Here is a 25,392-nt window from a genome sequence, read left to right on the forward strand (position 1 = left end):
AGCTTTGCCAATCACTTTAAAAAAAAATCATTCCTTGTAATATATAAGGACCATTCCTCTGGGCATAAGAGCAGGTAGGGATATATTTAGAAACGAAGGTGATATGGGAGCTGTGTTTTTCTGAATCCAACAGTAGCTCTCTGCTGAATGACCGTATTGGATACCACCTCCCTTCACTGTATTATACAAAGTACCGGAAGCTGAGGAATTGAGAAGCCAACTGGTCCCAAATAAATAACACAACACAACTCCTTTCCTCAAGGAGACTTGGGGGCTACATGGGGACAGGACGTTTTAATGCCTCATCAGATCTTGGTTTCACTGTTTTGTTATAAAAGAGGGCTCGACAGAGTTGGGGGGTGGGGTGGGAAAGTGTAATAGTACGCATATCCAGAACTGACCAGTGTAAAAAAAGGCATCAATAAATTTTTTCTAAGTCTTAAAAAATTTTTTATTGAGTCTGTACAATAATTACAGAGTATCTTACAAAGATATCACTGACTTGCGTACATAAACTTTAGGTGACACATTGCACTTTCAGCATGAACCTCAGCGGGAGCCTACACATGGCCACAACATCCCTCTCTGCCTTCTGCCGAATATTTGGATCCAGAAAATAAGTGTCTCCAGCACAATTTCTGATAGTGCAAATTGCTCTTAATTGTGTTTTCTTAAAATACAATGTAAAGAGGACCCATCCCCTCAACTCCCCAAACCTGCCCCACGTCCCCTGCACCTGTCACCAAGAGAGAGCCATTTCCTTGCTTCCCAGGAAACAATGTGGCTGCAGCTCATCCCCATCATCAAAGTATTTGCATTAACAAGGCTTATTAGATCCTCAAAAAAACGAGAATGCCGCCGTTCAGACAGCAATAAATGCAAAGATTGCCAGAGTCCACACTTGATACAGTACACTTCTCAATATGCCGAAGCCACGTCTACCTACATCACTGTGGGCTTACGGCCTGAAACGCTCATTCAAAATGTCCAGTGCAGGGGGTGGGGGTGGGGGTGGAACTCTCATCCGACTCCATTAGTTCTCCCTGTCCCGAGTTTAACAAGATAAAAACGTTAGCTGACTTCATTATCCATGAAACACCACCATGTTACTAAGGAAGGGTGGAAGAGGCGCCGCCTTGCTGGGCACTGATGCCTAGGCCTCTCTGCTTGGGCACCTCGCTGCGGTACTGCTCCTGAGTGAAATGCTTGCTGACCCAGGACCATGAATAAGGGGAAGAGTTTCTTAGCCTACAGAGCCAAGACATCCTCTGGGGTAAGAAGAACAGGAAGCCAACAACATGCCTTGACTGTGAGTCCTACAATTTAGTTTGGGAAAGACCACAGGCATCACCAATTCCAACACCCTCATTTTATGATAAAGGAACTGAATCCCATGGAAGAAGTGAGTTGCACAAGGTCACACAGGAACAGAGGTGACATTCAAACCCAGGCCTGACTCCAAATCCTTTGCTCTGATCACATGATAAAGCTCTCTGAACCTAAGGCTCAGAAAAATCAGATGGGCCCAACCTAAGAAAGTAAAATGTGACCAGGCCCAAGGACAAATGGCCTCCAAGCTCTTCAAAAGTGCTGTAGATGTGACCCCCTTGGAGAAGGGTTGGGTTGATTAAAATCCTGGAAAGAATCTGTCAGAATGCTGGCACAGGGAGAAAAAGAATTCACTCCGGTGTGCCCCAGAATCAGAGGTGCTTAGAACAGAGGTGGGGGGTTACATTCCCAAGAAGCAACAGAAGGAAGGGCCGTGTCACCAGGAGGGATGATACCCAGGCTCCCCAGAGGACACGATGGTGCCCAGGCCAAGTCAGGTGAAAAAGCTTAGTAGAGTTTGTTTATATAGTTTTCTACAAGAACAGGCATTTACAAAAAATAGGAGAGGGCCAAGTCCAGCTCTGAGGGGGAGAGGGCCATGTCAAAAGTGAACAGCAGACATCCCGGGGCTGGGGGCAAATCTTTACAAGCTGGAAGGCTGAGGGAGGGTGGCCTCACACTCTGTCATCACTTCCTCAGACCGCATGTACATCAGGAAAATGGTGACAGTGGCAAAGGTGGCTGCATTGACCGGGAAGGCCCGCAGCAGGGTGGACGTGAGGCCCCGAGTGAAGACCCTCCAGCCTTCCACCTGATAACTCTTGCGCACACAGTCAAGGATGCCGCTGTACTGCTGGACGCCCTGCACACCATCTGCCTGGAGACGGGACTTAATCACGTCCATGGGGTAGGTAGAGAGCCAGGACACGATCCCAGACATGCCACCCGCCAACAGCAGCTTGGGCACCACAAAGCTGTCCTCAGGCTCGCAGCCCAGCGAGCGGGTGAGGCAGTCGTAGGTCAGGAAGTAGAAGCCAAAGCTGGGCGTCTCCCGGATCAGAGTGGACACCATGCCTTTGTTAATGCCCCGCAGGCCCTCCTGCTGGTAGATCTTCGCCAGGCAGTCCAGGGAGTTTTTGTAGGTCCTTGTCTTCAGTTTGTACTCGCCTGTGCCTTGAAGCTGCATCCGAGTCTTGGCCAGTTCCATAGGGCAGCAGATCACACACTGGATGGCGCCTGCAGCAGACCCAGCCAAGAACTGGTTCATGGGGGTGTCCTTTCCCAGGGCCCGGATTGTGTTGCCTTGGACCCCAAACACAAAGGCATTGATAAAGGTCAGGCCCATCATGGGTGACCCAATACCTTTATACAGGCCAAATACCTATAAGTAAAACAGAAGAGGAAAAAAAATCAGTGATGGAGAATGGTGGTGGTAGTGATAAAAACTGCCCACGGATGGAGAGAGTTACCCTATGGTGGGGAAAAAAAGCCCAAAAAACAAACCCTGAATAAAAAAAAAAATTTAAGCCCTAGGCTAAAAGTCAGAAGGCTTGGGTTGATGTCAGGCTCCACAACCACCCCACTCACTGCCATGACCTTGAAGAAGCAGCCTTCTCTTTCTGGTCCTCAGTTTTATCATCCATAAAATGGAAATAGTAAAAAAAAACATAAGAACAAAAACCAAGGATAATTGTAAGGATTAAGTAGATAAGCATTTAGCAGTATATGAATCAAAGATTCACAGAAGTGTCGATGCCAAGGGACTTTACAGAGTTCAATCTCTTCCATTTTGACAAATGAGGAAACTGAGGCTCGGAGGGAAGAAAGTTACTCAGTGAGTTAGTCAAGGTGCAGAGTCTAGAATTCAGGTTTTCTGTCTAACTCCAAGCCCGATGCACTCTGGAGCCATTAACACAGCGGCACACAAAAGACAAAACAAGCTCGCCATCTCTGTACTCTGACGGTACCCCTCTAATGACTCATGACACAGGGCACGCCAAATTATGGTATTGTTAGAGGCCTTAAAGATGAGTCACATCTCCAAAGTCTGGTAGACAGGGTGGTGCAGTGGGAAGACCTCCACATTAAGAGCCAGAGACCCTAGGAAGCAGGATCACATGGAAGATGGCTTCCGTTAAGTCCCAACTAAAAGCCTGCTTAATTCCAGCTCCTAGGTTAATTACTTCCTATTTATCCTACACATAGCTTGCTTTGTATATTTTTCTTTGCAATGGGTGTCCTCCATTAGATGGCAAGCTTCTTGAGGGCAGGGACTGTCTTTTGCCTCTCTTTATATTCCCAGGGCTTAGGAGGAGGTGCCTGGCACTTTGCTGCTGTGTCATTTTTCACTTGTGTCTCACTCTTTTCGACCTTGTTTGGGGTTTTCTTGGCAAAGATACTAGAGTGGTTAGCCATTTCCTTCTCTAGCTCATTTTACAGATGAGGAAACTGAGGCAAACATGATTAAGTGACTTGCCCAGGGTCGCAGAGCTAATAAGTGTCTAAGGCCAGATTCAAATTCAGGAGGATAAGATGAGTCTTCCTGACTCCAGGCCCAGCACTCTATCCGCTGCACCGCCTAGCTTCCTGGCATTTAGTAGGGGCTTAATAAATACTTCCTCAACAAAGTTATTTTATGATGGGATGAACGGCGGCCTTCCAGAGAGGGATTTTGCCTTCACTAGAGGTCTTCGGAGCAAAGGGGTGGAGGACTCTTTGCTGAGGGTATGGTGGTGGAGTTTCTTTATCCCACTGAGTTAGGTGGGCCTGAAGCTACAGAGATGAAGGGACATAAAGATAAGTGTGCAGGGGCTTTGTATACTTACTCAGATACTTAAGAGCTGTGTGACCCTGGGCAAGTCACTTGACCTGTTTCCAATGGGGATAATAGTAGCCCTCTCCTTCTCAGGGTTGTTGTGAGGATCCAATGTGAGAATGATGAGCTCAGTCTCTTTCTCTCCCGTGCACATTCTCCTCATTTGTTTCTCAAAATCCACTACAGCCTCCCTCCTCCACACAGCCTCAGCTACCAGCTCTATAATCTGTCTCTCCACATCACCTTGTCTGTGTATATGTCACATCTACCATTAAAATGTAAGCTCTTTACTTGTGCACCGTATGTGCTGTAAAAAAAACCGACTCCCATGACCCAAGCCTCCTACCCGACTGATAGAGAGGTATGTTAAAATGAGCATGGCTTCCCCAATTGAGAAATGGTCAAAGGATATGAACAGGCAGTTTTCAGAGGAAGAAATTAAAGCTATCTATAGGCATATGAAAAAATGCTCTGGATCACTACTGATTAGAGAAATGCAAATCAAAACAACTCTTAGATACCACATCTCTCCTGTCAGATTGGCTAAAATAACAAAGCAGGAGGATGATAAATGCTGGAGAGGATGTGGGAAAATTGGAACATTGTTACATTGCTGGTGGAGTTGTGAGCTGATCCAGCCATTTTGGAGAGCAATTTGGAACTATGCCCAAAGGGCCATAGGAATGTTCATACCCTTTGACCCAGCAATACCACTTCTAGGGTTGTATCCCAAAGAAATCACACAAGAGGGAAAGGGACCCATATGTACAAGGATATTTATAGCGGCTCTCTTTGTGGTAGCCAAGAATTAGAAATCAAAGGGATGCCCATCAATTGGGGAATGGCTGAACAAGCTGTGGTATATGAAGGTAATGGAATACTATTGTGCCATAAGAAATGGGGATGATACAGACTTCATAACAACCTGGAAAAACCTACACGACATAATGCTGAGTGAGCGGAGCAGAGCCAGGAGAACATTGTACACAACCACAGATAATGGATTCCGTGAGGACCAACCCTGACAGACTTCGCTCTTCTCAGCGACACAAGGTGCAAGGACAACTCCAAAGGATTCACGATGGACAATGCTATCTACATCCAGAGAAAGAACTGTGAAGTTTGAATGCAGATTGAGGCACACTTCATGCTCGCCTTTTTTCTTCCCTTTTGTTTTTGGGTTGTTTTTTTTTGGTTCTGTCTCTTCTTTCTCATGATTCATTCCATTGGTCATAATTCTTCTCCACAACTTGACTAGTGTATAAATTAATTCAATGCAAAGTTATACATGGTAGATATATGAGATTCCAGGCCTTCTTGGGGAGGGAGGGGAGAAAATCTGGAACTCAAAATTATGTAGAACCGTCTGTTGTGAACTATTTAAAAAAAAAATGAGCATGGCACTAGATCAGGATTCAGTCTATTGTTGCTGTTGATTCTCTTCAGTTGTGTCTGACTCTTTGGGACCCCACGTGGGGTTTTCTTAGCAAAAACACTGGAGCAGTTTGCCATTTCCTTCCCCAGCGCATTTCACAGATGAGGAAACTGAGGCCAGCAGGGTGAAGTGACTTACCCACAGTCACAAAGCTAGTAAATGGGACCACAGTCCAGTGATTCTGCCTCTAAAACAGAGACAACAAGACTTCTGAGGGCTGTTGTAAAAAAGGTGCCCACCACAAAGCACTGAAGAAACGTGAATTATGATTACTTACGCTTTCTTGCTTGATAATGGACTGAAAGCAGTGGAAAGTCCCTCGGTAGAGAGGTTTCTCTACACTCTGAACCTGGAGGCGTACCTAGAACAAAAATTCACAGTGAAAAGGTTTGACAAGCCCAGGGAAAGGCACACAGTTTACTTGTCCTCTGTCCTTAACATCTACGGCACTAGGGAGGCCCACATGTGGCCATCAGAGAGCAGGAGGTGGTGAGAGCCACTAGGTGGGTTATTTTATGACTAAGGTAAAGAGGGTCGGTGGGGGCGCACAGGGGTTGTGCACAAAACGTTTCATGGGGCTTGAATGGGAAGGAAGTTAACAGGAAAGTGCTCTTGGTGAAAGCATAGCCCTCCCTTTGAGTTTGGGACTCTGACTGGGCACTGGAGTGGGAATGTGTGGCTACCCCTTGAGGAGTCCAAAATCAGGTCCTGAACCGTTCAGAACCCCTCTTGTTTTCTACTGAGCCAATAAATACTTGGGCCCCTTAATGGTTCCCATTAAGAGTGAGCCACTAATATCCATTGGCTACCACTACATCACCAGAGAGGCCTGTGACAGTACCTGCTCTCAGTTTATTTAGCTGTCCTCACTATGAGGATCAAAATGGTGCTTTTCTTTTTTTAAAGGGAGGAGTAGAGGCTAGGAAGAGTAAATACAGCATGATTTATTGTTCTCCTATGCTCAACAGTTTGGTTTTGCCAGGAGCCCCTATTATAGACATCAGACTCCCACCCCAGTTAAAAAAACTTATTTTTAAGGAGAGCATGGTCAGGACCAGACTGGATTCCACAGAGCTCCCTCAGAGAGGCTGGCTTTAGACTTCAGCTATCAGCAGCTGGGAGGAGGAGGTTCCCCTATAGACAATACACCCCTTTTGGCCCTGGGGCTTATCTCTACTCTTGATATGCATGTTTTTTAAAGTTGCAGAGATATGGAGAAACATTTCCTCAAAGCTTTATTTGTGTGTGACTGAGGTGGAGGCCACCCTGCCCCCACCCTTCCTCCAGTATTTCCAGAGCCAGAGCACTGTATTTGGAGACTGAGGACAACCTAAGATTAAATCCTCGGCCTTCCCAGCCTCAGTTCCTCCTTTGTAGAGTGAGTGAAGACTTCCAGCACATCCTATCATTTTTACTGGGTTGTTAGGGTTTATTTTTAACTATTCCTTTAATTTTCTTTGGCAAGGTCTTTTCCTGACTTATCGTTAGCATTTGGTTCTGAAAGAAGTATGGGAAGGCCATCTATCCTATCTTCCGTGGACAGACTAGAAGAAAATACAGTGTGTCCGGAGCCAGCGGAAGGATGGGTCCCTTCACCTGACCTTCCGAGCTAATAGCCGTCCTGGAAAAACTAGAACCTCAAAAGGATTCTCATAACCCTACTTTTTAGGGAAGATATTACATGGTACTGGTGTATGTATGTGAGTGTGTGGAGGGGCAGAGGAGATGAGGATGAATTTTTAAAAATGCTTCTTTAACCTCAAACGACCCCCATCCCCCTCAAAAAAGCAGCTCTGTAGGTCAGTAACTCCATGAAAAAAAGTGTGAGTGTGCATGTGGACAGTGTCCCGAGGAAATGCCCACATGGCGCATACCAAACAGTAACAAAAGTTAGATTCTATGAAGATGCATCTAAAGAAAGGGTCACTGTGTGGCTTAAATTTAAAAAATAAAAGAGCTGGGTTTTACTTCTGTGTTGGTTTTGAAACATAATGGGATTTTCTGTGGGGCGTTTTTTTTCCACTAACATTCTGAGGGTTATTTTAATTAAAACTCCCGTGAATGAGAACATGCTGTTCCTTCCTAGAGAAAGGGCTTAGAAATACTCTGGGCTGAGGAGGCTCCCAAGCCCTGATCACTCTCAAGCCAGGACTTCATGACAGGCTGCCGAGTCTGCTAGGTCAAATTTGCTTTAAAATGGGGCAGAAAACCTCCGATCTCCGAAACAAACTACCCTTTCTCCAAAAAGCAGCCTTGAGGTTCATTCATCCCCATCCCCAACACTCCCTCCAATCCAAGTAATCCCCCTCTCCTTCCAGGTCCTGATGCACCCTAATTATGGCCATCCCAACTCTGGGTTGGAGGGAGAAACAGGGTTCAAATCTCAAGCATTGGAGGAAATACAGTTTAAGTGCTCTAAATAAAGGGTGTGCAGAAATCAGTCTAATCAAATTGGTAGTGGCAATCGTGCTGCCAATTCCCCCAGGAATTTTTTTTTGGGGGGGGGGTGAAGATGACTTGGAAAACTGGGCTGGTCAGTGGAGGTTCTAGCCAGGCTGGGATGCTCTCCCTACCCACAACCCTCCACCCCCAATTACTAGTCCGGGCTTGGGGGCGCCTGGGAGGAAGGACTCCGGGGGGGTTTTATGTCCGTTCTGGGCACTAATCATACATTCTGGGAGAAATTCAGACTGAGAGAAACAGAAGGTTCACCTGGTCTGTACTTACTAGGTAACTCTCCAGTGATGAGGCTTATCTCTCATCTACAACAAAGTAACACTTTTGCTGTTATAATGAAGACAGCCCTGGGCTCAGAAAGTAAAGGCAGTTAAAAAGCAACAGAACACATTGTAACATCACATCAAACACACAGGGGCGGGAAGGGAAGGGAGGGAGTGGGAGCGGGAGCAGTGGGGGAGGACCCCTGATCCAATCCGAGAGGCCCCACCCTGTTCAGCCTGGGGGTCCGTAAGGGGAATGACAAAAGCCAAACTATTCACGTCATAAAAGGGATTTCAAGGATTTGTTCCTAGATTAGCCAACAGGTGGGTGGGGAGGAAACAAAAATTTAGTTAAGCCTGCCCAGGCCCTAGGCTAGAAGGGCAAGAACACTGGATTTGGGGCCTGGAACATGAATTCAAATCCAAACTCTAATCCTAATGTCCAAATCATTTCAGGTTTTAATTCCCTTAATTAAGAGGTTGGGCAAAGTGACCTCTAAATTCTCTTCTGGTTCCTATGAGCTAAAGCTGAAAATAATGCTACGTTTAATGGCCATCATAGGGAGCCAAAACTTAGCCTACATATAAAAAGGAGGTATATACTGACTGGTCTTAAGAGCCAGCACACCCGGGTTCAGAGCTCTGCCACTTACTAGCCTAAGCTTTAGTTTCTTCACCTATTCCACAGGGGTCCTTGGGGAGAAAATCACTTTGGTAAGCCTTAAAAACTTACTTGGATTGAGTTAGTATGTTGGTGGTAAAGTACACTGGAAGGAAACTGTCCAGGAAAAAAAGTGGGGCAACCTCACTAGCATACTGATTAGTGAGGGAGATTTTCAGAGGAAGCCAATTTTTAAATAGAACTTTCTGTTTGGCAAGCATCTGTTTTTGAGAGAGGAAAAGCGAAATGATTTGCATAAGGTCACCCAGCTAATAAGTGTTAAGGACCTTTCTATACTATACTTTTTAAGCTGTTTCCCAATTTACAGAAAGTTGAAAGAACAGGAAAATTCATTTTGAATGACTTTTTAAAATAGGATTTCAAGAAATCGATTGCCTTCCACCCTGAAACCCATCATACCCCGCTATGAGGAACTAGGTGTCTGGTTTAGTCTGAATGGGGGCTAACAGATGGGAGAATGCTTAGGGAGACCAGAGTAAATAAATATTTTGTCTCCTCTTTCTGCAAGGGCTTCAGGTTATCAAAGTAATGGCTGTAATTTTCTTTAAAACCAAAACCCCTGAGACTTTACATAAAGCGCATGTTAAACAACAAAATATCACATTCAGGAAACATAAAATGCGATTGAGCTTGCAAGTTTAAAACCTTGCTCTAACACTAAGCCTCAGTTTCTTCTTCTGTTAAATGAGGAGGACAGTTTTTGCACTATCTACCAGGTCAGAAAGGATGTTGGGGATTGGGAAGAAACCTTTCAGCAGAAAAGCAGAAAAGTAAAAATTCTCTTTTCTCTTCCCCCACACGAGAGGGGCAAGGACTGAGGGCCATTTCCTGCTTTCTAAAAGCAGCTATCAGGGAGTCAAAGCTAATGCTAATTCAGGATCAGAAATAAGCCATTTATTCATGGTTCCAGCTATGCAGGTATGCCTTTCTAAGAGAATCTGAATGTATGGACCAGGATGATGAATATGGAGCGGCCTCTGGGCTTTGTTAAGGCTACCCCTTGGGTTCTTTGGGCGACCCCTCACCTCCAAACATCTAATATATGATCTGACTTGCAAAAAAGTTTTAGAAATCGTGATAACCTAACACAAGGTAGGCCTTGGATCAAAATTAGGAAATATGCCTTTTTAAGCCCAACAAAAAAACCACCTATGCTTTAGTTTCTCATTAGTTTGGCAGAAAGGAAGTAAGGAATTCTTGGTTTTAGCTTATCACTGGACCTATCAGATACATTTTCTTCCTTCCTTTAAGGAACTTGGCTTTCCCTGAAGTGGGTAGGGGCTGGGAAGGGGAGGGAGGGAGTGATACAGTCAGATAATAAGAGATATGGATTTACCTTTTAAGGGTTTGGATTGTTTTCCCTGAGGTTTTCCCCAAAGTTTCTCTTTGATCCCAGGCTGGTCAGATATGGGGTCCTGAGGGTAACCCACTTAAGCGTTTAGCTTCCCCTTCTCCCCAACAACAAAAAAAATAAAACTTGGCTGAAACTCTATGGTTTTCACCTTCCTGAAAAGTGCATCAAAGAAAGGCTTTCTCTAGGGGCTTGGAGAGGTGCCTGGGAAACATCAAAGACTAGAACGGGCTTAGCTAAGTCAGTGGGTTCTTCCCAAAAGCATGTCAGAGATCTTCACAGCAACTCGAACTCAAGTTTTTCAGAGTGTCCAGGACCTCTAGACTATTTCAAATGAGAATTTATAAATGACTCGCCCCCTAAGCAGTTTTAGATTTAAAACAAAGTCTTGATAAGATGGTTTCTCCAGGTATACACTTGACACCTCTCCAAAGACACCCAGAAAACACTTTCATGCACTTCAGGTAAAAATGAAAAAAGCTGGAAAATTTCCCCTGAAATGTTGTTCCCAATCTTCCCCAGTTCCCTTTTTCGGTGGGGCTGCCTTCTGTGCAAATTCATTTTGTAATTAAACCTGTGGAAAAAAACCTCACCTTAACGGTGTCAAAGGGATGTCCCACCAGCACACCTGCGGCACCTATGAGGAACATAAGAACAATGGAACTGTCAAGCAGACGGACACATGACTCCCCAGGCCTCCCCACATTTCTAATTCCCAAGGAGGCTCAGACTGGTAGGAAAGAATCTCTGGTAAAATATAGAAGAGAGGTCGAGTCCAGTTGTGTCAGACTCATGACAGGGGGAGGGAAGGGTTCTTGGCAAAAATACTGGAGTGGTTTACCCTTTTCTTCTCCAGCTCATTTTACAGATAAGGAAACTAAGGCAAACAGGGTTAAGTGACTTGCCAGGGTCACACAGCTAGTAAGTGTCTGAGGCCAAATTTGGTCTCAGGAAGATGAGTCTTGCTGACTCCAGGCCCCACATTCTGTCACTGTGCCTCTTAGCTGCCCTAAAGGGGGCACTGAAGGTGAGACTGGAATAATGGGTCAAAGGCTGCCCCAATCAATTATCAACCCTCGTCCATTCTACTTCCTCCACCTCTCTCGTATCAATAGATGCAGTGGAATGAACACAGGCTCTGAAATCAGAGGTTGTCATTATTCAGTTGCTTTCAGCCCTGTGGCTTTTCTTGGCAAAGGTTTGCCATTTCCTTCTTCAGCTCATTTTACAGATAAGGAAACTGAGGCCAACAGGGTTAAATGACTTGCCCGGTTCACACAGCTAGATCAAAAATTCCATCTCTGAAGCTTACCTACGTGACCCTGAGCAAGTTACCTACCTTCTCTGGACCTCAGTTTCTCCATCTGTATCATGAGGGGTTGCGCTCTATGGCCTCTGAGGTCCCATTCAAAGCCTTTTACTTTGACCCAGACTTCTCTGCCCAGGAACACACTCCACACATCTATGTGTCCCTTCCAGCCAGCCTTTTCCTATGCCTAGGATGTGTTCCCTCCCTGCGTGGACCCTCTACCAGTTGAATTCCTACTCATTCTTTAAAGTTGACCTCAATACTTCCTCCCTCAAGAGGAGGCTTAGGGGCAGCTAGATAGAGTGTGGGCCTGGAGGCATAAAGTTCAAATCCAGCCTCAGGCATTTACTAGCTGTGCGACCTTGGGCAAGTCACTTCACCCTGTTTGCCTCAGTTTCCTCATCTGTAAAATGAGCTAGAGAAGGACATGGCAAACCATTCCAGCATCTTTGCCAAGCAAAAACCCAGATGGAGTCACAAGGAGTTGGATACAACTGATGGACAACAATTAAGTTTCCAGTCATCAGCTGGTTAGCTGTGGATGAGGAAATCAAGTCCAGCCTCATTTGTGCTACCTGCTAGGCTGTGATCCTTCTACCTGCGGTTTATCAATAAGATTTTCTTACCGGACACTCTGCTATAAAAAGAAAGAGGCCTCACAGAAAGTGACACAAGGTTGTTCCTGATCAAATATTTGACCCGCTACCATCAGCAACAGACATCAGCAGCATACGGTACAGAAGCTGAGGTACCCAGGTGCCCGTGTCACACACACACACACACACACACACACACACACACACCCCTCTGCAATGCCTTCTCTACCTCACCCCTTTGATGGAGATTCTCATCACCCTTCAAGGCCCAATTCACGTCCCACCATCTCTTCCTCAGGCTCTTACTGTCTATGCAACTCAAGCATCTATTACCACAGATATCCCTAGATGGTCAGGCCAGGCAACCAACACTCGCCAAACACTGTTAACCACTAGAAATACAAAAACTCCGCTGGAAACACGTTCTAACGAGGGACACAATAAACACACATAACAGATAAACACGTAATAAGCTGGAGACAACCACAGAGGGAAGGCTCTGGCGAGCATGAAGGGGACTTGGGGATCTACTTGGAAGAAAAGGATTTTAGTTGAGACCTGAAGGTGGAGGTGAAGCTTGGGGGACAGTCTGGGAAAAGATGGGTCATGATGTGGCAGGAACAGCGGGAAGGCCTCAGTCACTGGATGTACATGCAATGAGAGAATAAGGTAGAAGAAGTCGGGAAAGAAAGGGAGGGGGACGAGTTTATATAAAAGCCTAACAGGATTTTCTATCTGATCCTGGGGGTGCCAGGGGGCCAACTAGAGTTTATGGAACAGGGGAGTGACAGGCACTTTAGGAAAAATCACTGATAAAACGGATGGAAAAGAGATTAAAGGAGGAAGAGACTTGAACCAGGTAGAACAATTAGGAGGCCATGGCAACAGTCCAGGTATTATAACAACAGGCACGACCATTAGCATTTATATGTATGTACTTTAAGGTTTGCAAAGTGCTTTATAGGTTACTTCCTTTAACATTAAAGGACTTCTCTAGGGTCACACAGAGGCCATTACAGTAGCACTGCTGGCATTCATAAGCACTTTAAGATCTGTAAAGCACTTTACAAATATTCTCCTTTAAGGCCACTTGTCCAAGGTCACACAGCTGGTAAGCCTCTGAGGCTGTATTTGACCTCAGGCTCAGGAAAATGAGGGCCTGCACCAGGGGAGGGGCAGTGTCAGTGGAAAGAAGGGGGTGTATGCAGTAGAGGTGTTTCTGTTGTTGTTCAGTCTGGTCTCTTTGTGACCCCGTAACACACCAATACTGTCTATGGGAGGGGGGAAGGCAGGGCAATTGGGGTTAAGTGACTTGCCCAAGGTCATACAGCTAGTACATGTGTCAAGTGTCTGAGGCCGCATTTGAACTCAGGTCCTCCTGACTCCAGGGCCGGTGCTCTATCCCCTGCACCACCTAGCTGCCTACGCTACAGATATCAGAAAGGTACAAATGACAGGGCTGGTCAACTGACCGGATGTGGGGTGAGTGAGAGTGAGGAGCTGAAAGTGACCAGGAGGGGGGCCTTCAATAGAAACAGGGAAGGCTGGTTTGTGCGGGAGGCGTGACCGAGAGCTGTCTGGGGCGTGTGAGTGTCCGTACGCTTTGGCTTTCTCCCTAGATCCTCCAGACATGAAATCTCTCAGGTGGAAGGTGCTTATTACGGAATAGCAAAACACCGAATGTCAGAATTGGAACAGACCTGGCATTCCACCATGTCCAGGAGTCAGCAAGCTCCAGCCTGCCAGCCTGGGGGCCAAATCTGGGCCTATGAAGGCCCTACAAAAACAGCGGTGGGGGATGGGGAGTGGGAGAGGGTGGTCTAACCACAAACTCTTTCACTGGAGAAGGAAGGACAACCAACCAGGAGTAGCTTAACTTGTGACTGTGGTCGGTAGGGCCTGGGGTCATCAGACCTGAGTTTAATTTCAGCCTCAGACACTTTGGAGCTGTGTGACCCTAGCCGAGTCATTTTACCTGTTTGAAGGTAGAGACCTTGCAGAGTTGTTCTGAGAGTAGAATAAGATATCTGTGAAACACTTAGCACAGGCACACAATGGACACTATGTAAACATCGGCTTTTATTATTATCACAGATTTGTCCAAGGTCACATAGTAAACGATCCCCTTCCCTTTGTTGTTTCAGTCCAACTCTTTGTGACCCTGTTTGGGGTTTTCTTGGCAGAGACACTGGAGCGATTTACCGTTTCCTTCTCCAGCTCATTTTACAGATGGGGAAACTGAGGCAAATAGGGTTAAGCGACTCCACCAAGGTCACACAACTCTTCTGTGGCCAGATCTGAATTCAGGAAAACAAATCTTCCAGACCCCAGGGCCTGGTGGTCTATCTGCTGTGTCACCTGGCTGCCCACCATATATCTGTTTCTGTATCTATATGCAGGATAGATTCAAAATAATCTACAGAGAGAAAGCCCCAGAATTAGGAGGTTTCTCACAGAAGGTGAGATGTTAGTTTCCACTTAAAGGAGGCCAGGGAAGCCTGGACGCAGAGATGAGGAGGGCGGATATTCCAGGGATGGGCGGACAACCAGCATGAAGGAACCTTTGTCTGTACCCCTTTGCTCCTCTGTAAACGAGAGAGCTGGAGCCGCAGGGTTCTGGAAGGTCCCTTCTGGCTCTAAATCCTCCGCTCCTAAAAACCTCTGGCCCATCATTCTTATTAGCGTCTCACTGCTCCAGCCCCGCATTAATAGCAACATTGCCTCTAACTTCTGCTCCCGCTCAGCCCTTTTCAGTCACGTTGGACAATTCGTGACCGCGTTTGGGGCTTTCCAGGCAAAGATACTGGGGCGGTTTGACATTTCCTTCTCTGTGCCCTTAACTATCTATCAACATTTATTAAGTGCCTACTATGTGCCGGGCATCGTGCCAAGTGCTAGGGATACCAAAAAAACAAAAGACAGAAGGCTCCTGCTTTCAAGGAACTTAGGATCTAATGGCGGAGACAACATACAAACAAATCTATACAAGGTGAGGAGATAACGGGAGCTAATGAACAGAGGGAAAGCAAGGAATTAAGAGCTGGAGTAAATCTCCACGTGCTTTAGTGCTTTATTTTTAGGTTCTCCGGCAGGTGGGGTCGGGTCAGAGTCTACGGGAAGCAACAGGAATATATAAAACACCAAAATAAAATTCAGTAATAAAGTTGAGGGGAAGCCATTGCCACCCGCTGTCCCATGGCCCCTCCCACCGAAGAGTGGAAATGGCCGGCATCTGGATGGCGCTTCAAGGTTTACAAAGCACCGCACGCATTACACGGTTTTTTTTAATCTCCACGACCCCGGGAAGTAGGTGCTATTTGTATTACCCCCATTTTACAGATGGGAAGTCAGAGGCTTGGTCAGAGTAGCTCGGTAACTTTCCTAGGGTCACATAGGATTAAGGCCAAGGGCACATTTCAACTCACTGGCCACTTCCAAATCCAGCTCCACGCTGCCACCTAGCTGCCGGACAGGGAAGTGTAGATGCAGATCATCTTACCGGGCCACTCCTTAACTGCTCAGCCTCTTGCAACAATGTTTCCTTATTATGTGTTTTGAAGTCAATTACCTGTGAGAAAATTCCTGGCAGGTGGAGCAGAGGTTAGAGCCACTGGGCCCGGACAGGTTGGTTTCTTACAGGAGTGGCAGTATTCCATGTCAGAGGGTTAGTAGGCATAACAAATACACCAGGTGCCCTCGGTGCCTAACCTGAAGCAACATCTCGAGTGGGGTGCCAACCATGCTAAAAATGGAGGCAGCTAGAGTTAGGAGGCTGAGCCTGGAGTCAGGAAGGCCCAAATCCAGCCTCAGATACTGTGTGTGTAACCATTGGCAAAGTCATTGCACCTGACTGCCTCAGTTTCCTTAACTGTAAAATGGGGATTAAAAATAGCACCTAACTCCCAAGGTTGTTGTGGGGATGAAACTAGACAATTCCAGGCACAAAGTAGGCACTTATCGTTTCCTTTATTCCTCAGTTTCCGCACCTACCCCCCATGGTCATTGTGAGGATAACATTTGAAATGCTCTTTGCAAACCTGCCAGTGCTATATAAATTCTAGTTATTATCATTAGGGGTGTTATTCTATTCCACCTGTTACATTACTCAGTTGTTTGTTTGTTGGGGTTTTTTTTTTTTTGAGGCAATCGGGGCTAACTGACTTGCCCAGGGTCACATAGCTAGTAAGCGTCTACCCACTGTGCCACCTGTATTACTTGTTCTTTTTGGCCCCAAAGATCTTGGGGCAGTGGGTGGATGAGGCAAAGAGGTAAGCTGAGGCTTGACGTCATTAACAATTACAACTGTCTACAGGTGAAGTGCGTTGCAGTGAGAGGTGGGCTTCCTGATCCTTGGTGGTCTTCAAGCAGAGGCTACATGGCTGCTAGTTGGTTTTTTATCACGGAGGATTCTTTTGGTGCATAGACTGGACTAGATTGTGGCTACGGTCTCTTCCCCCTCCAAAATTCTGTGATTCTCTGATTTTATCTGCCTCAGTGGGAGTGCCCAGCCCAACGAAATCAAAGACCTTTTCACATATGGAAGTAAGTCCTTGAAGGAAGAGACCGAATCCCATCTCCAAAGGCCTCCTCTAGTAAAGATAACGGGTCAGAGCACTGGACACTAATAGCTCATATTTATATAGAACTTCAAATCAGCATTACCTTTCTCAGAAAGGACATAACAGTCACTCTAGGATTCCACCAGAGACTTCCCTGAACAAACAGCCCTCCCTATATAACTCTCTCCTACATAGATTACCTTCTTCATTAGAATTTAAGTTCATTGGGAGCAAGACACTGTCTTTTTTTGCCGGGCACATAGTAAGTCTTAAATGCTTTTTCATTCATTCATTCATGACACAGCAACTAAGTGCTGGAGCTGGATTGCAGCTCAAATTTCCCTCCCGACTCTAATACCCCCTTCTATCCATGAATGCCTTCAGTAACAGTAACAATCACTGAATAGTTACCTGAGCACCGAAAAGCCCTCTGAGGTCTTCTATTCCAACCCTATAATTTTGTAGGTGAGGATACTGAAGCCCAGAGATCCAATGACTGGCCCCAGGTTTGAACCCAGTTCCTCATTCCACATCCAGCACTCTGTTACCACACTGCCTCCTAATAGATCACCTTCTAGAGCTCGGTAGTATAGGCGTTTGTCCCATTTTGCAGAAAAAGAAATGGAGGTGCAGGGAGTCAGCCAATAGTCACACTGCTGCTTTCAGAGTCGGGGCTAGAATTCCCATCTGCTAACTAGACCGTACACCTCTCCCAGAAGCCTTTATTTGATTTGTTTTTGGGGGGAGGCAATTTGGGTTAAGTGACTTGCCCAGGGTCATGCAGCTAGTAAGTATCTGATGCCATGTTTGAACTCAGGTCCTCCTAACTCCAGGGCCAGTGCTCTATCCACTCTGCCACCTAGCTGCCTGCAGAAGACTTTTAAAAAAAGAGAAAACTGGACCAAAAAAATGTTCCTGGTCACAGGAATTTAAAGAGGCGCCTACTGTGCAATTTAATCTTAGACAGTCGCCCAGGGTCACATAGCTAATCTGGCATCAGCACAACTTGAACCCAGATCTTACTGACTAGAAGGTAGTTTGTCTTTATCAAGATGCCCACAGCCTCCTGGGGATCAGTGCCCATTATGGCGCCCAGCCGTGTGTGAAGGGAGACATAGATGGGTCACCGTTTCCGTGCTAGATTATGATCTAGGCTAGGCTGAGGAATCAAAGCAATGTCTTGGCCTAACTTCTCCATTCCGCTCTATGGGCTGATGCTGGGTGTGGGCAGGAATGGTAACTGTGTTGGGGGGTGTATTCTTGTGTAATGGGAGAGGGGGATGGGACAGCTCAGAGTCTGCAGTGTATGGGGGGAGGGGCTGACTCCTAATCTAGTTATGGGCTTATTAGAAGACTCCTATGAGGTGATACACGAGAAAGTGCTTTGAACATGGTAAAGCGTTTGGGAGAGAAGGGCTCACTATGATGCCCAACCCAGCATGGGACAGAAGTGCGTGTCCCCTAGTGCTTTGCCATGGGGATGACAGAATAATTAAGGAAACAGAAAAAACATAATCCCATAAACCAATGGGAGAACCAAAGTATGTCAGGCTGACAGTCAATGGTCTTCACTGAATAGCAGAGTCGTCTCTACCCTCAAGATAGCAATTATGAAGTGGGATCCGGGTTCTAGACCTGGTTCTGGGTGACCTTAGGCAAGTCACTTTAAATTCTCCAAACCTCAGTTTCACCATCCATGCACTGGGACCATAACAAGAGCTATCACTTATAAGGTGCTTTATATAGGGTAAAATAGGGACATAGTGGAGACGCTATTTCTTTTTACAAGATGAAGAAATTTAATTGAGTGGATAAATGATTTTCCCACGAACATACTATTTATGTCAGAGGTGGGATAAGAACCTAGATCTCTCCCGACTCCAAGTCCAGAACTCTGTGTACTACGACCAAGCCGGGTCACAATGCTGTAGTGCTAATTTAACCTTTTTTTAAAAGAATTTTTTTTTGGAGGCAATCAGGGTTAAGTGACTTGTCCTGGGTTAGGCAGCTAGTCAATGTCTGAGGTTGGGTTTGAACTCTGGTCTGGTGCTCTACTCACTGCGCCACCTAGCTGCCACTAGCTGCCCCTAATTTAACCTTAAAGAATGGGCATTTTGGGGGTGGTTAGGTGGCACAGTGAGTAGAGCACCGGTCCTGGAGTCAGGAAGAGCTGAGTTCAAATCCGGCCTCAGACACTTGACACACTTACTAGCAGTTGCCCTGCCAAAAAAACAAAAACAAAGAAAAGAATGGGCATTTTCTTAGGACGATGATGAGAGATAGGTAGTTAATAATCAGCTTAACAGTCATTCCTGTTTTGCAACAGAAGAAAACCTGGGGCTCAGAATCAAAGCATCTTGCCCTGGACCACAAAGCTAGTAAGTCCTGAAGCCAGGTCTCCTGGTTCTAAGTCTAGAGTTAAATTTTTTATTTTATTTTTTCTAAGTTTTATGGATGTGCTTTGTTTTTATATTACATACATTTACAGATCACCCCCATTCGTGTAGCCAAGCAAATTAATTATATCAAACTAACAACACAGTAGCTTTGTCTAAAAATGAACCCATTGTTCCAAAAAATAATAGAAATCTATTTTCTCTCCTTATTTTCTCTCCACATCCAATAGAAAAAAAGAAAAAATAAATTCCTTGTAACAAATATGCATAGTCTAGTTTACACTTGCTGTATTCACAGTAGATGTGTGTGTGTTCCATTCTGCACTCTAAATCTATCGCCTTTCTGCCAGGGAGTGTTAAGTATTAGTCCTCGGACTATGGATGGTCACTGACTACAACTGCAGTTTTCAACATCGTTGTGGTCACCATTTAAATGGTTCTCGTGGCTCTGTCCACTTCATTCTTCATCAGTGTACAAAAGTCTTCAAAATTGTTTGCTTTTACAATATAGATATTATAGTAGGAGTCGTTCTGATTCTTCTCATTTAACTCTGTGTCAGTTCATACAAATCTTCCTACATCTCTTTGGAACCATCTACTTCTTCAAGATTCACCATATGACACTACTCCACAAATTATTCAGCTATATTCAACTACTGATGGGCATCTCTTCAGTCTCCAGGTTTCTCCCACTAAAAAAAATTAGGCTGCAAATAGTTGTTCCCATCTAAGGCCTTTCCCTAGCTTTGGGGTGGGCCAGGGAGTGGCTCACAGGCCTAGCGGTTGTAGAGCTGAGCCCAAGGACCACTTTTCTCGTCCCTTTTTGTGAATAAATCCAAACTGCTTTCCTGTATGGTTGTAACCATGTACAGGCCCACCAACATTAACGTGCCTATTTCCCTCCAACATTTATCATTTTGGTTCTGCCGGACTATCCTAAGACTAGAAATACCAGTCTGCCTTCCCCACAGGATTTTTTTTGAAATCCAAAGACATTAGATGTGCATGGGTTTTGAGGGAAAAGCTGATAATGTTAATCATCGTGACCTCCCAAAATCCTAGATTTAGAGCCCGTGGCCGTGTAATCCAACTCCTTAATTTAACAGGTGAGAAAACTTGCTCAAAGGGACTTGTTCAAACTCCCATAGGTTAGTTAAGAAATAGAGGGAAGATTCTGTCTGACTCATGTCCTCCCTGCAGCCTGACTCAGCCCACGAAGTTCATTGGCTGTCTAGGACCTTTAGGGCTTACAGTTTGGCTTGGACCAACTCCCTGTTCCTCCCTTTGAACCATCTGTGCCAGCATTACTGCCCCAGATAGTGTATTCACGTAGAAGGAGAAACTTTCTACTTTTTGCTGTTCGGCTGTGTACTAGTCTTCGTGACCCCATTTGGGGTTTCCTTGGCAAAGATACTGGAGTGTTTGCCATTTCCTTCTCCAGCTCATTTTACAAATGAGGAACTGAGGCAAATGGCGTTAAATGATTTGCCCAGGGTCACACAGCTGATAAGTATATAAGGCTGGATTTGAACCTGGGAGATGTCTTTTTTCAGCCCAGGCCCAGCATTCTATCCACTGCAGTTTATTGCTGAACTTCTTTGAACACCCCAAGCTGGTACCTGATACCTCTTGGTTGGGCTGTGAGCAACGGGGTTAAAGAAACAGCAGTTAGGACAGCATATCAAAGTTGGGACTGGACCTTGAAATTATAGGCCATAAATGATCACAGCTGGGAGGGATCTTTTAGAAAACCCTAACATGTTAGAATTTTGAGCCAGTTTCGTATACAGAAAAGACCTGGGGCAGGAGACCCGGACAAGAGATGTATCTGGGTTCCCTTTCATCAAGGACTCTTACTAGCTGTATGAATTTAAGCAAATCCCTAAACCATTCTGAGCTTAAGTGGCCTCTTCTGTTAAATGAGCATGGCACCTGCACTAACTACATTCGGTATTGGGTTTTCAAGAAAGCAACTTTAAACATTAGAGTACCAAATGTCAGCTACCATTATTTGACAGATGGGGCACCTAAGTTCCAAAGGGGATACGTCCTTTGTCCACGAAGACTCGGTGAGGGTCAATAACCCAACAAGAAGCCAAGTGTCCTAACTTCTAGACAGGGCTCTTCCTAGGACATCCTGCCGCCGCGTACATCGATGAATAAGCAGCTCTGCCTGTATCTGTAGTCTCCAAAAGGCAGCTTTTGTTATTAATTCTATTATAATTCTAAAAATTTTAAAATTTGTTTTACTATAATTTACTCTTAACTTATACTTACTATGTACTCAACTTTACTTATAATTACTCAACTCCTATAGGAGTACGGTATTTTAAGTTTCTGGAGCATATTAGTTCTTCTGATCTTACCAGCAGCCCTGGTGACATGGGGGATTAATAATCCACGGCCTACCAGTTGGACAGATGAGAAAACTGAAGGCCAAAGATGGAAGGTGACTTGTCCAAGGATCACAAAGCAACACTTAGTTGTACATCAGGAATCCATCCCTGGTGTTTCCTTCAGCTTTCAGAGCTCTCCCCTGGACTGTGTGGAGACGTGGAAGGGATATGGATTCTAGCCCTGCCTCCACCATCGATTAGCAATACAACTTAAAACTGACAACAGTTTTCTAAGAGCTGATGTAGATCCATACAGGATGTCCCAGAAGTCTTAATGCAGCTTTCTGCTTAAAACAGCAGTGAGACTTTGTGGGGATACTTTGTATAGTACTATAACACATGAAAACCAGTTTATATCCACTCTCTCATTTGGTCTTCACAACCCTGTGTAGGCATTATAAGTAATATTCTTTTCTCTCCCCCCACTAATAGTATTTTATTTTTGCAATTACATGTAAAGATAGTTTTTAGCATTCACTTTTTAAAATTTTTTTTATTAATTTTTTTTAAGTTTATAACACTCATATTTTGGTTGCCCTGTTCCCCAGTCAGCCCTCCCCTCTATCACCCCCCTCCCCTCTCATCCCCTTTTCCCTTCCTTTCTTGTAGGGCAAGATAAATTTATGCCCCATTGCCTGTGTATCTTATTTTTTAAAATGTTGTGAAAATCAATGCTGAAAACCAAATATGTTAAATAAATAAATTGCATTTAAAAAAAAAAGTTTATAACACTCAGTTCCACAAGTTTTTGAGTTCCAAATTTTCACCCCTTCCCTCCCGCCCACCCCCCCATGGCATGTAATCTGATATAGGTTCTACATATACCTTCACATTAAACTTATTTTCCCAATAATCAGGTTGTAAAGAATTCTATCCAATGAAATAAACCATGAGAAAGATGTAACAAAAACAAAAAGAAAAGAAAAAAAGAGAGCAAATAGTTTCAGCATTCACTTTTATAAGAGTTTGAGTTCTAAATTTGTTTCTCCCTCCTTCTTCTCCCCCCTCCCCAAGATGGCAAGCAATCTGATATAGCCTATACACACACAATCACATTAAACAGTAATATTATTTTCATATTAAAGATGAAGAAACCGAGGCTCAGGGAAGAAACCTGCCCCTCATGATGACACAGCCAAGTAAGTGTCAGAGGCGGCATCTGAACCTAGGTCTTTCTGACTGTTGAGTCTAGTCCTCTATTCACCATGCCATACTCCCTTCTTCCTTCAACAGTTTAAAAGTTAACTACTAGTTTTTTTCAAGCTTTTTTTTTTAACTAATTACGCCTAATTCTATGAAAGGCACGGTATTATAGAAGAAATAATGAGGCTTGGGAGTGAAGGAGACATCATACATAGTTTGCCCTCTCGGCTTCTTTCCGGCTGCCCTCATCTCCATCATGAGCTGTCTTTCCTAACCAGAGGACCACTCTTGGTTAATCCTACCGTCTCCACTATTGTCTTCTCCTGGCCAGTGGAACAGACTCCCAGTCTGTCAACTCAATGCCCTCTTGACTCTCAAGAAACTGCTAAAGGTCTTGACCATCTGATGCATGGCACTCTGGGAATCCAGAGGCAGAGAGTGTTTCCGGTAAAGAATAAGCCATGTGGCTTAGCTGATGAAGAGGGATGCTCGCTGCCACTGTAGGAAGAGGGCCAAGGACCAGGCCGAACAACAACAGACCAGATGCCAGAGAGTGGAAGGAGACAACTCCCCCCTCTCTCCTTGAAGGCAAACTCGCTGCTAAATCAATGCTTGGTCTGTGGCTCACCGAGGAGGTGCCCGGAAAAAGAAAAACCAATTCTGAAAGATATAATAAGGTCACTGTCCAAAGCTTGGAGCAAGTGCCAGCCTGGACTGGGAGGCGTCACGTGGCTTTCCTGCAAAGACTCTGAATCCCACCTTCCTCTGCCAATCTTTCCCTATTCTAGCTGCAAATATAATTTGCTTTCTTTAAATAAGGCATAATGCTAACTTCAAAATGTCAGGGCTGAGAAGGAGAAGACTGGTGTGACCTTACATAACCCCCTTCATGTCCTAGGTGTAAAAAATAAAAGGTCATCTCGGAGATGCTTTTCAATTCTAAGTCCCACCATGCAGGCCATTTTATGTGACTTCCTTTTCCTGGCCATTCCCCCCCACCCCCCACCCCCCAACCTCCCTCTGGCTGCAGATGTCTGAAGTCAATCAACTGAGTCCTGAAGAGGGGGAAAATGGACAATTCCTGACTCTAAGTTAGAGCCCGGCAGAGTTGTTAATTCAATTTATATCAGTGAGGGGAAAGGGGCCGCTTCTTTTTTGGGAGGGATGGGGGAGACACCAAAACAAAACCTAGTCGCATTTGTAGAAAGTTCTGGAGCTCCAGCCGGAGACCTCACTCGGTTAGAGTTAAGAAACCTGAAGACAGGAAGTTATTTATTCATGTGATCTACGGTCTGAAACTCCAGCTTCTTCTTCCCCTCCCCCTCCAGCTCTAAAACCCTTCTCAACCAGCCACTCTAGGAGACTTGATTTCACTGGGTCCTTTGACTAACACTGCCCCCTGAAAGCCCAGTGGGATGGCTATGGCACCAGAAAACTTAGGGGAAAAGAGCTACTGATGGTACAGAGACAAGGGCTAACTGCATTTTTCACGAAGTCATTTGTTGGCTCTCAAGCAGCTTCCTAAGACTGGCTACCAAGTTAAGAGAGGGGAGGGAAGTGGGTAGGAGTAAAGAAAGGAGTTCTCACAAAGGCATCCGTAAGCTGGATATTTGGCGGGCGCCTAATAGGTGCCTGAGACTCTAACTGTAATGAAAGTTAAAATTCAACCTTAAGTGTGATCTTCCCACATTAAAAAGCCTTAAAATTTTCTAGTCCAGTCCCCTCATTTCACTGGAAGAAAAAGGAGAAGCGGACAGAGGAATTTAAATTAAGCTACACTGGGTCTAAAGCGCCCTGGAGAGAGGGGGTGCCCCAGCTTTACACCCACCTCGCTTATCGCCCCTCCCAAGTATCTGGGCAACTTCGCCCTGGGGAAACGGGGTTTTAAGGAAAGGCGCCCGGAGAAAGCTGGAGCCCCAGTTTTATACACCGACCTCGCTTATCGCCCCTCCCAAGTAAAAAAAAGATCTGGGCAACTTCGTAGTGGGGAAACGGGGTTTTAAGGAGATGGGGGGAGCGAGCGTGAAATGGGAGAGCCCTCGGAACTAAGCCTGGGGGATGGGAGAGCCCAGAGGTGCCACCCGAATGCTTCAGGGCGACAAAAAGATGGAGGATCGGGCTGCCCGGGGTGACCACCCGCCCCTTTGCCCCGGCAAAGCAACGGAGAGCCCCTCCTGTGAGCGCCGTTCCACGCCAGGTAGGGGCAAAGTTAGACTCGCGGCTGGGGTGGTGGGTGAGGGGAGGTGGGGCATTCCCGGCCTCCCAAGCTGAGGATGCTCGGAATGCAGTGGGGGAGGGGGCGAGGCGCTGCTGCTGCTGCTGCTGCTGCTGCTGCTGCAGCTGCAGCGCGGCCGCCTCCCCTCGCAGCCCATTGTTCGCGGAGAGCTCCCCGGCTCCCGCCGGCGCCAAGGCCTGAGTCCCGCCCGCGGCCCGGGGAAGCCCACGCACGCTTCCAGCTTCACCCCGACCCCAGCAAGCCGGGAGGAGCGGGGTGCACGTGGAGGCCTCCTTGCGTCCCGGGAAGGCACACACCCACCCCACCCACCCGAGCCAGGTTGTCCGCCCCTGCGTACGCCGGCCCCAGCTCCCCTACTCACCCCCAACGCATCCTGCCAAGAAGTCGAGCGCCATCGCCGGCCTCTCTCCGGTGCCAGGTGCAGC

At 45.9% G+C, this 25,392-nt stretch overlaps 1 protein-coding gene across 2 annotated transcripts; it reads right to left on the reverse strand.

Moving 5' to 3' along the window:
* Positions 1-439: 439 nt before the first annotated feature.
* Positions 440-25,392, reverse strand: SLC25A29 (solute carrier family 25 member 29). Of its 2 annotated transcripts, XM_036752139.1 has the most exons (5): positions 25,329-25,375; positions 10,926-10,969; positions 8,307-8,341; positions 5,857-5,940; positions 440-2,710 (listed from the first exon to the last, which is right to left on the reverse strand). In XM_036752139.1, exon 5 carries the CDS (start codon positions 2,675-2,677, stop codon positions 1,973-1,975), a length of 705 nt encoding a protein of 234 aa, XP_036608034.1. In that variant the 5' UTR covers positions 2,678-2,710; positions 5,857-5,940; positions 8,307-8,341; positions 10,926-10,969; positions 25,329-25,375; the 3' UTR covers positions 440-1,972. The 2 variants fall into 2 exon arrangements, with proteins under 2 accessions (XP_036608034.1, XP_036608033.1); XM_036752138.1 differs by lacking the exon at positions 8,307-8,341 and having other exon boundaries at positions 25,329-25,392.

Source organism: Trichosurus vulpecula, chromosome 3, assembly GCF_011100635.1.
Source record: "Trichosurus vulpecula isolate mTriVul1 chromosome 3, mTriVul1.pri, whole genome shotgun sequence".
Classification (NCBI taxonomy): Eukaryota; Metazoa; Chordata; class Mammalia; order Diprotodontia; family Phalangeridae; genus Trichosurus; species Trichosurus vulpecula.

Bases quoted from the DNA above. Each gene is read 5' to 3' on its own strand.
- SLC25A29 (XM_036752138.1), bottom strand. From the start codon at position 25,362: ATGGCGCTCGACTTCTTGGCAGGATGCGTTGGGG. The intron at 5,941-10,925 runs GTGAGGTTTTTT...TTTTTGTTCTAG, and splicing joins ATCCCTTTGACACCGTTAAG to GTACGCCTCCAGGTTCAGAG. The intron at 2,711-5,856 runs GTAAGTAATCAT...TTTTACTTATAG, and splicing joins CCATTATCAAGCAAGAAAGC to GTATTTGGCCTGTATAAAGG.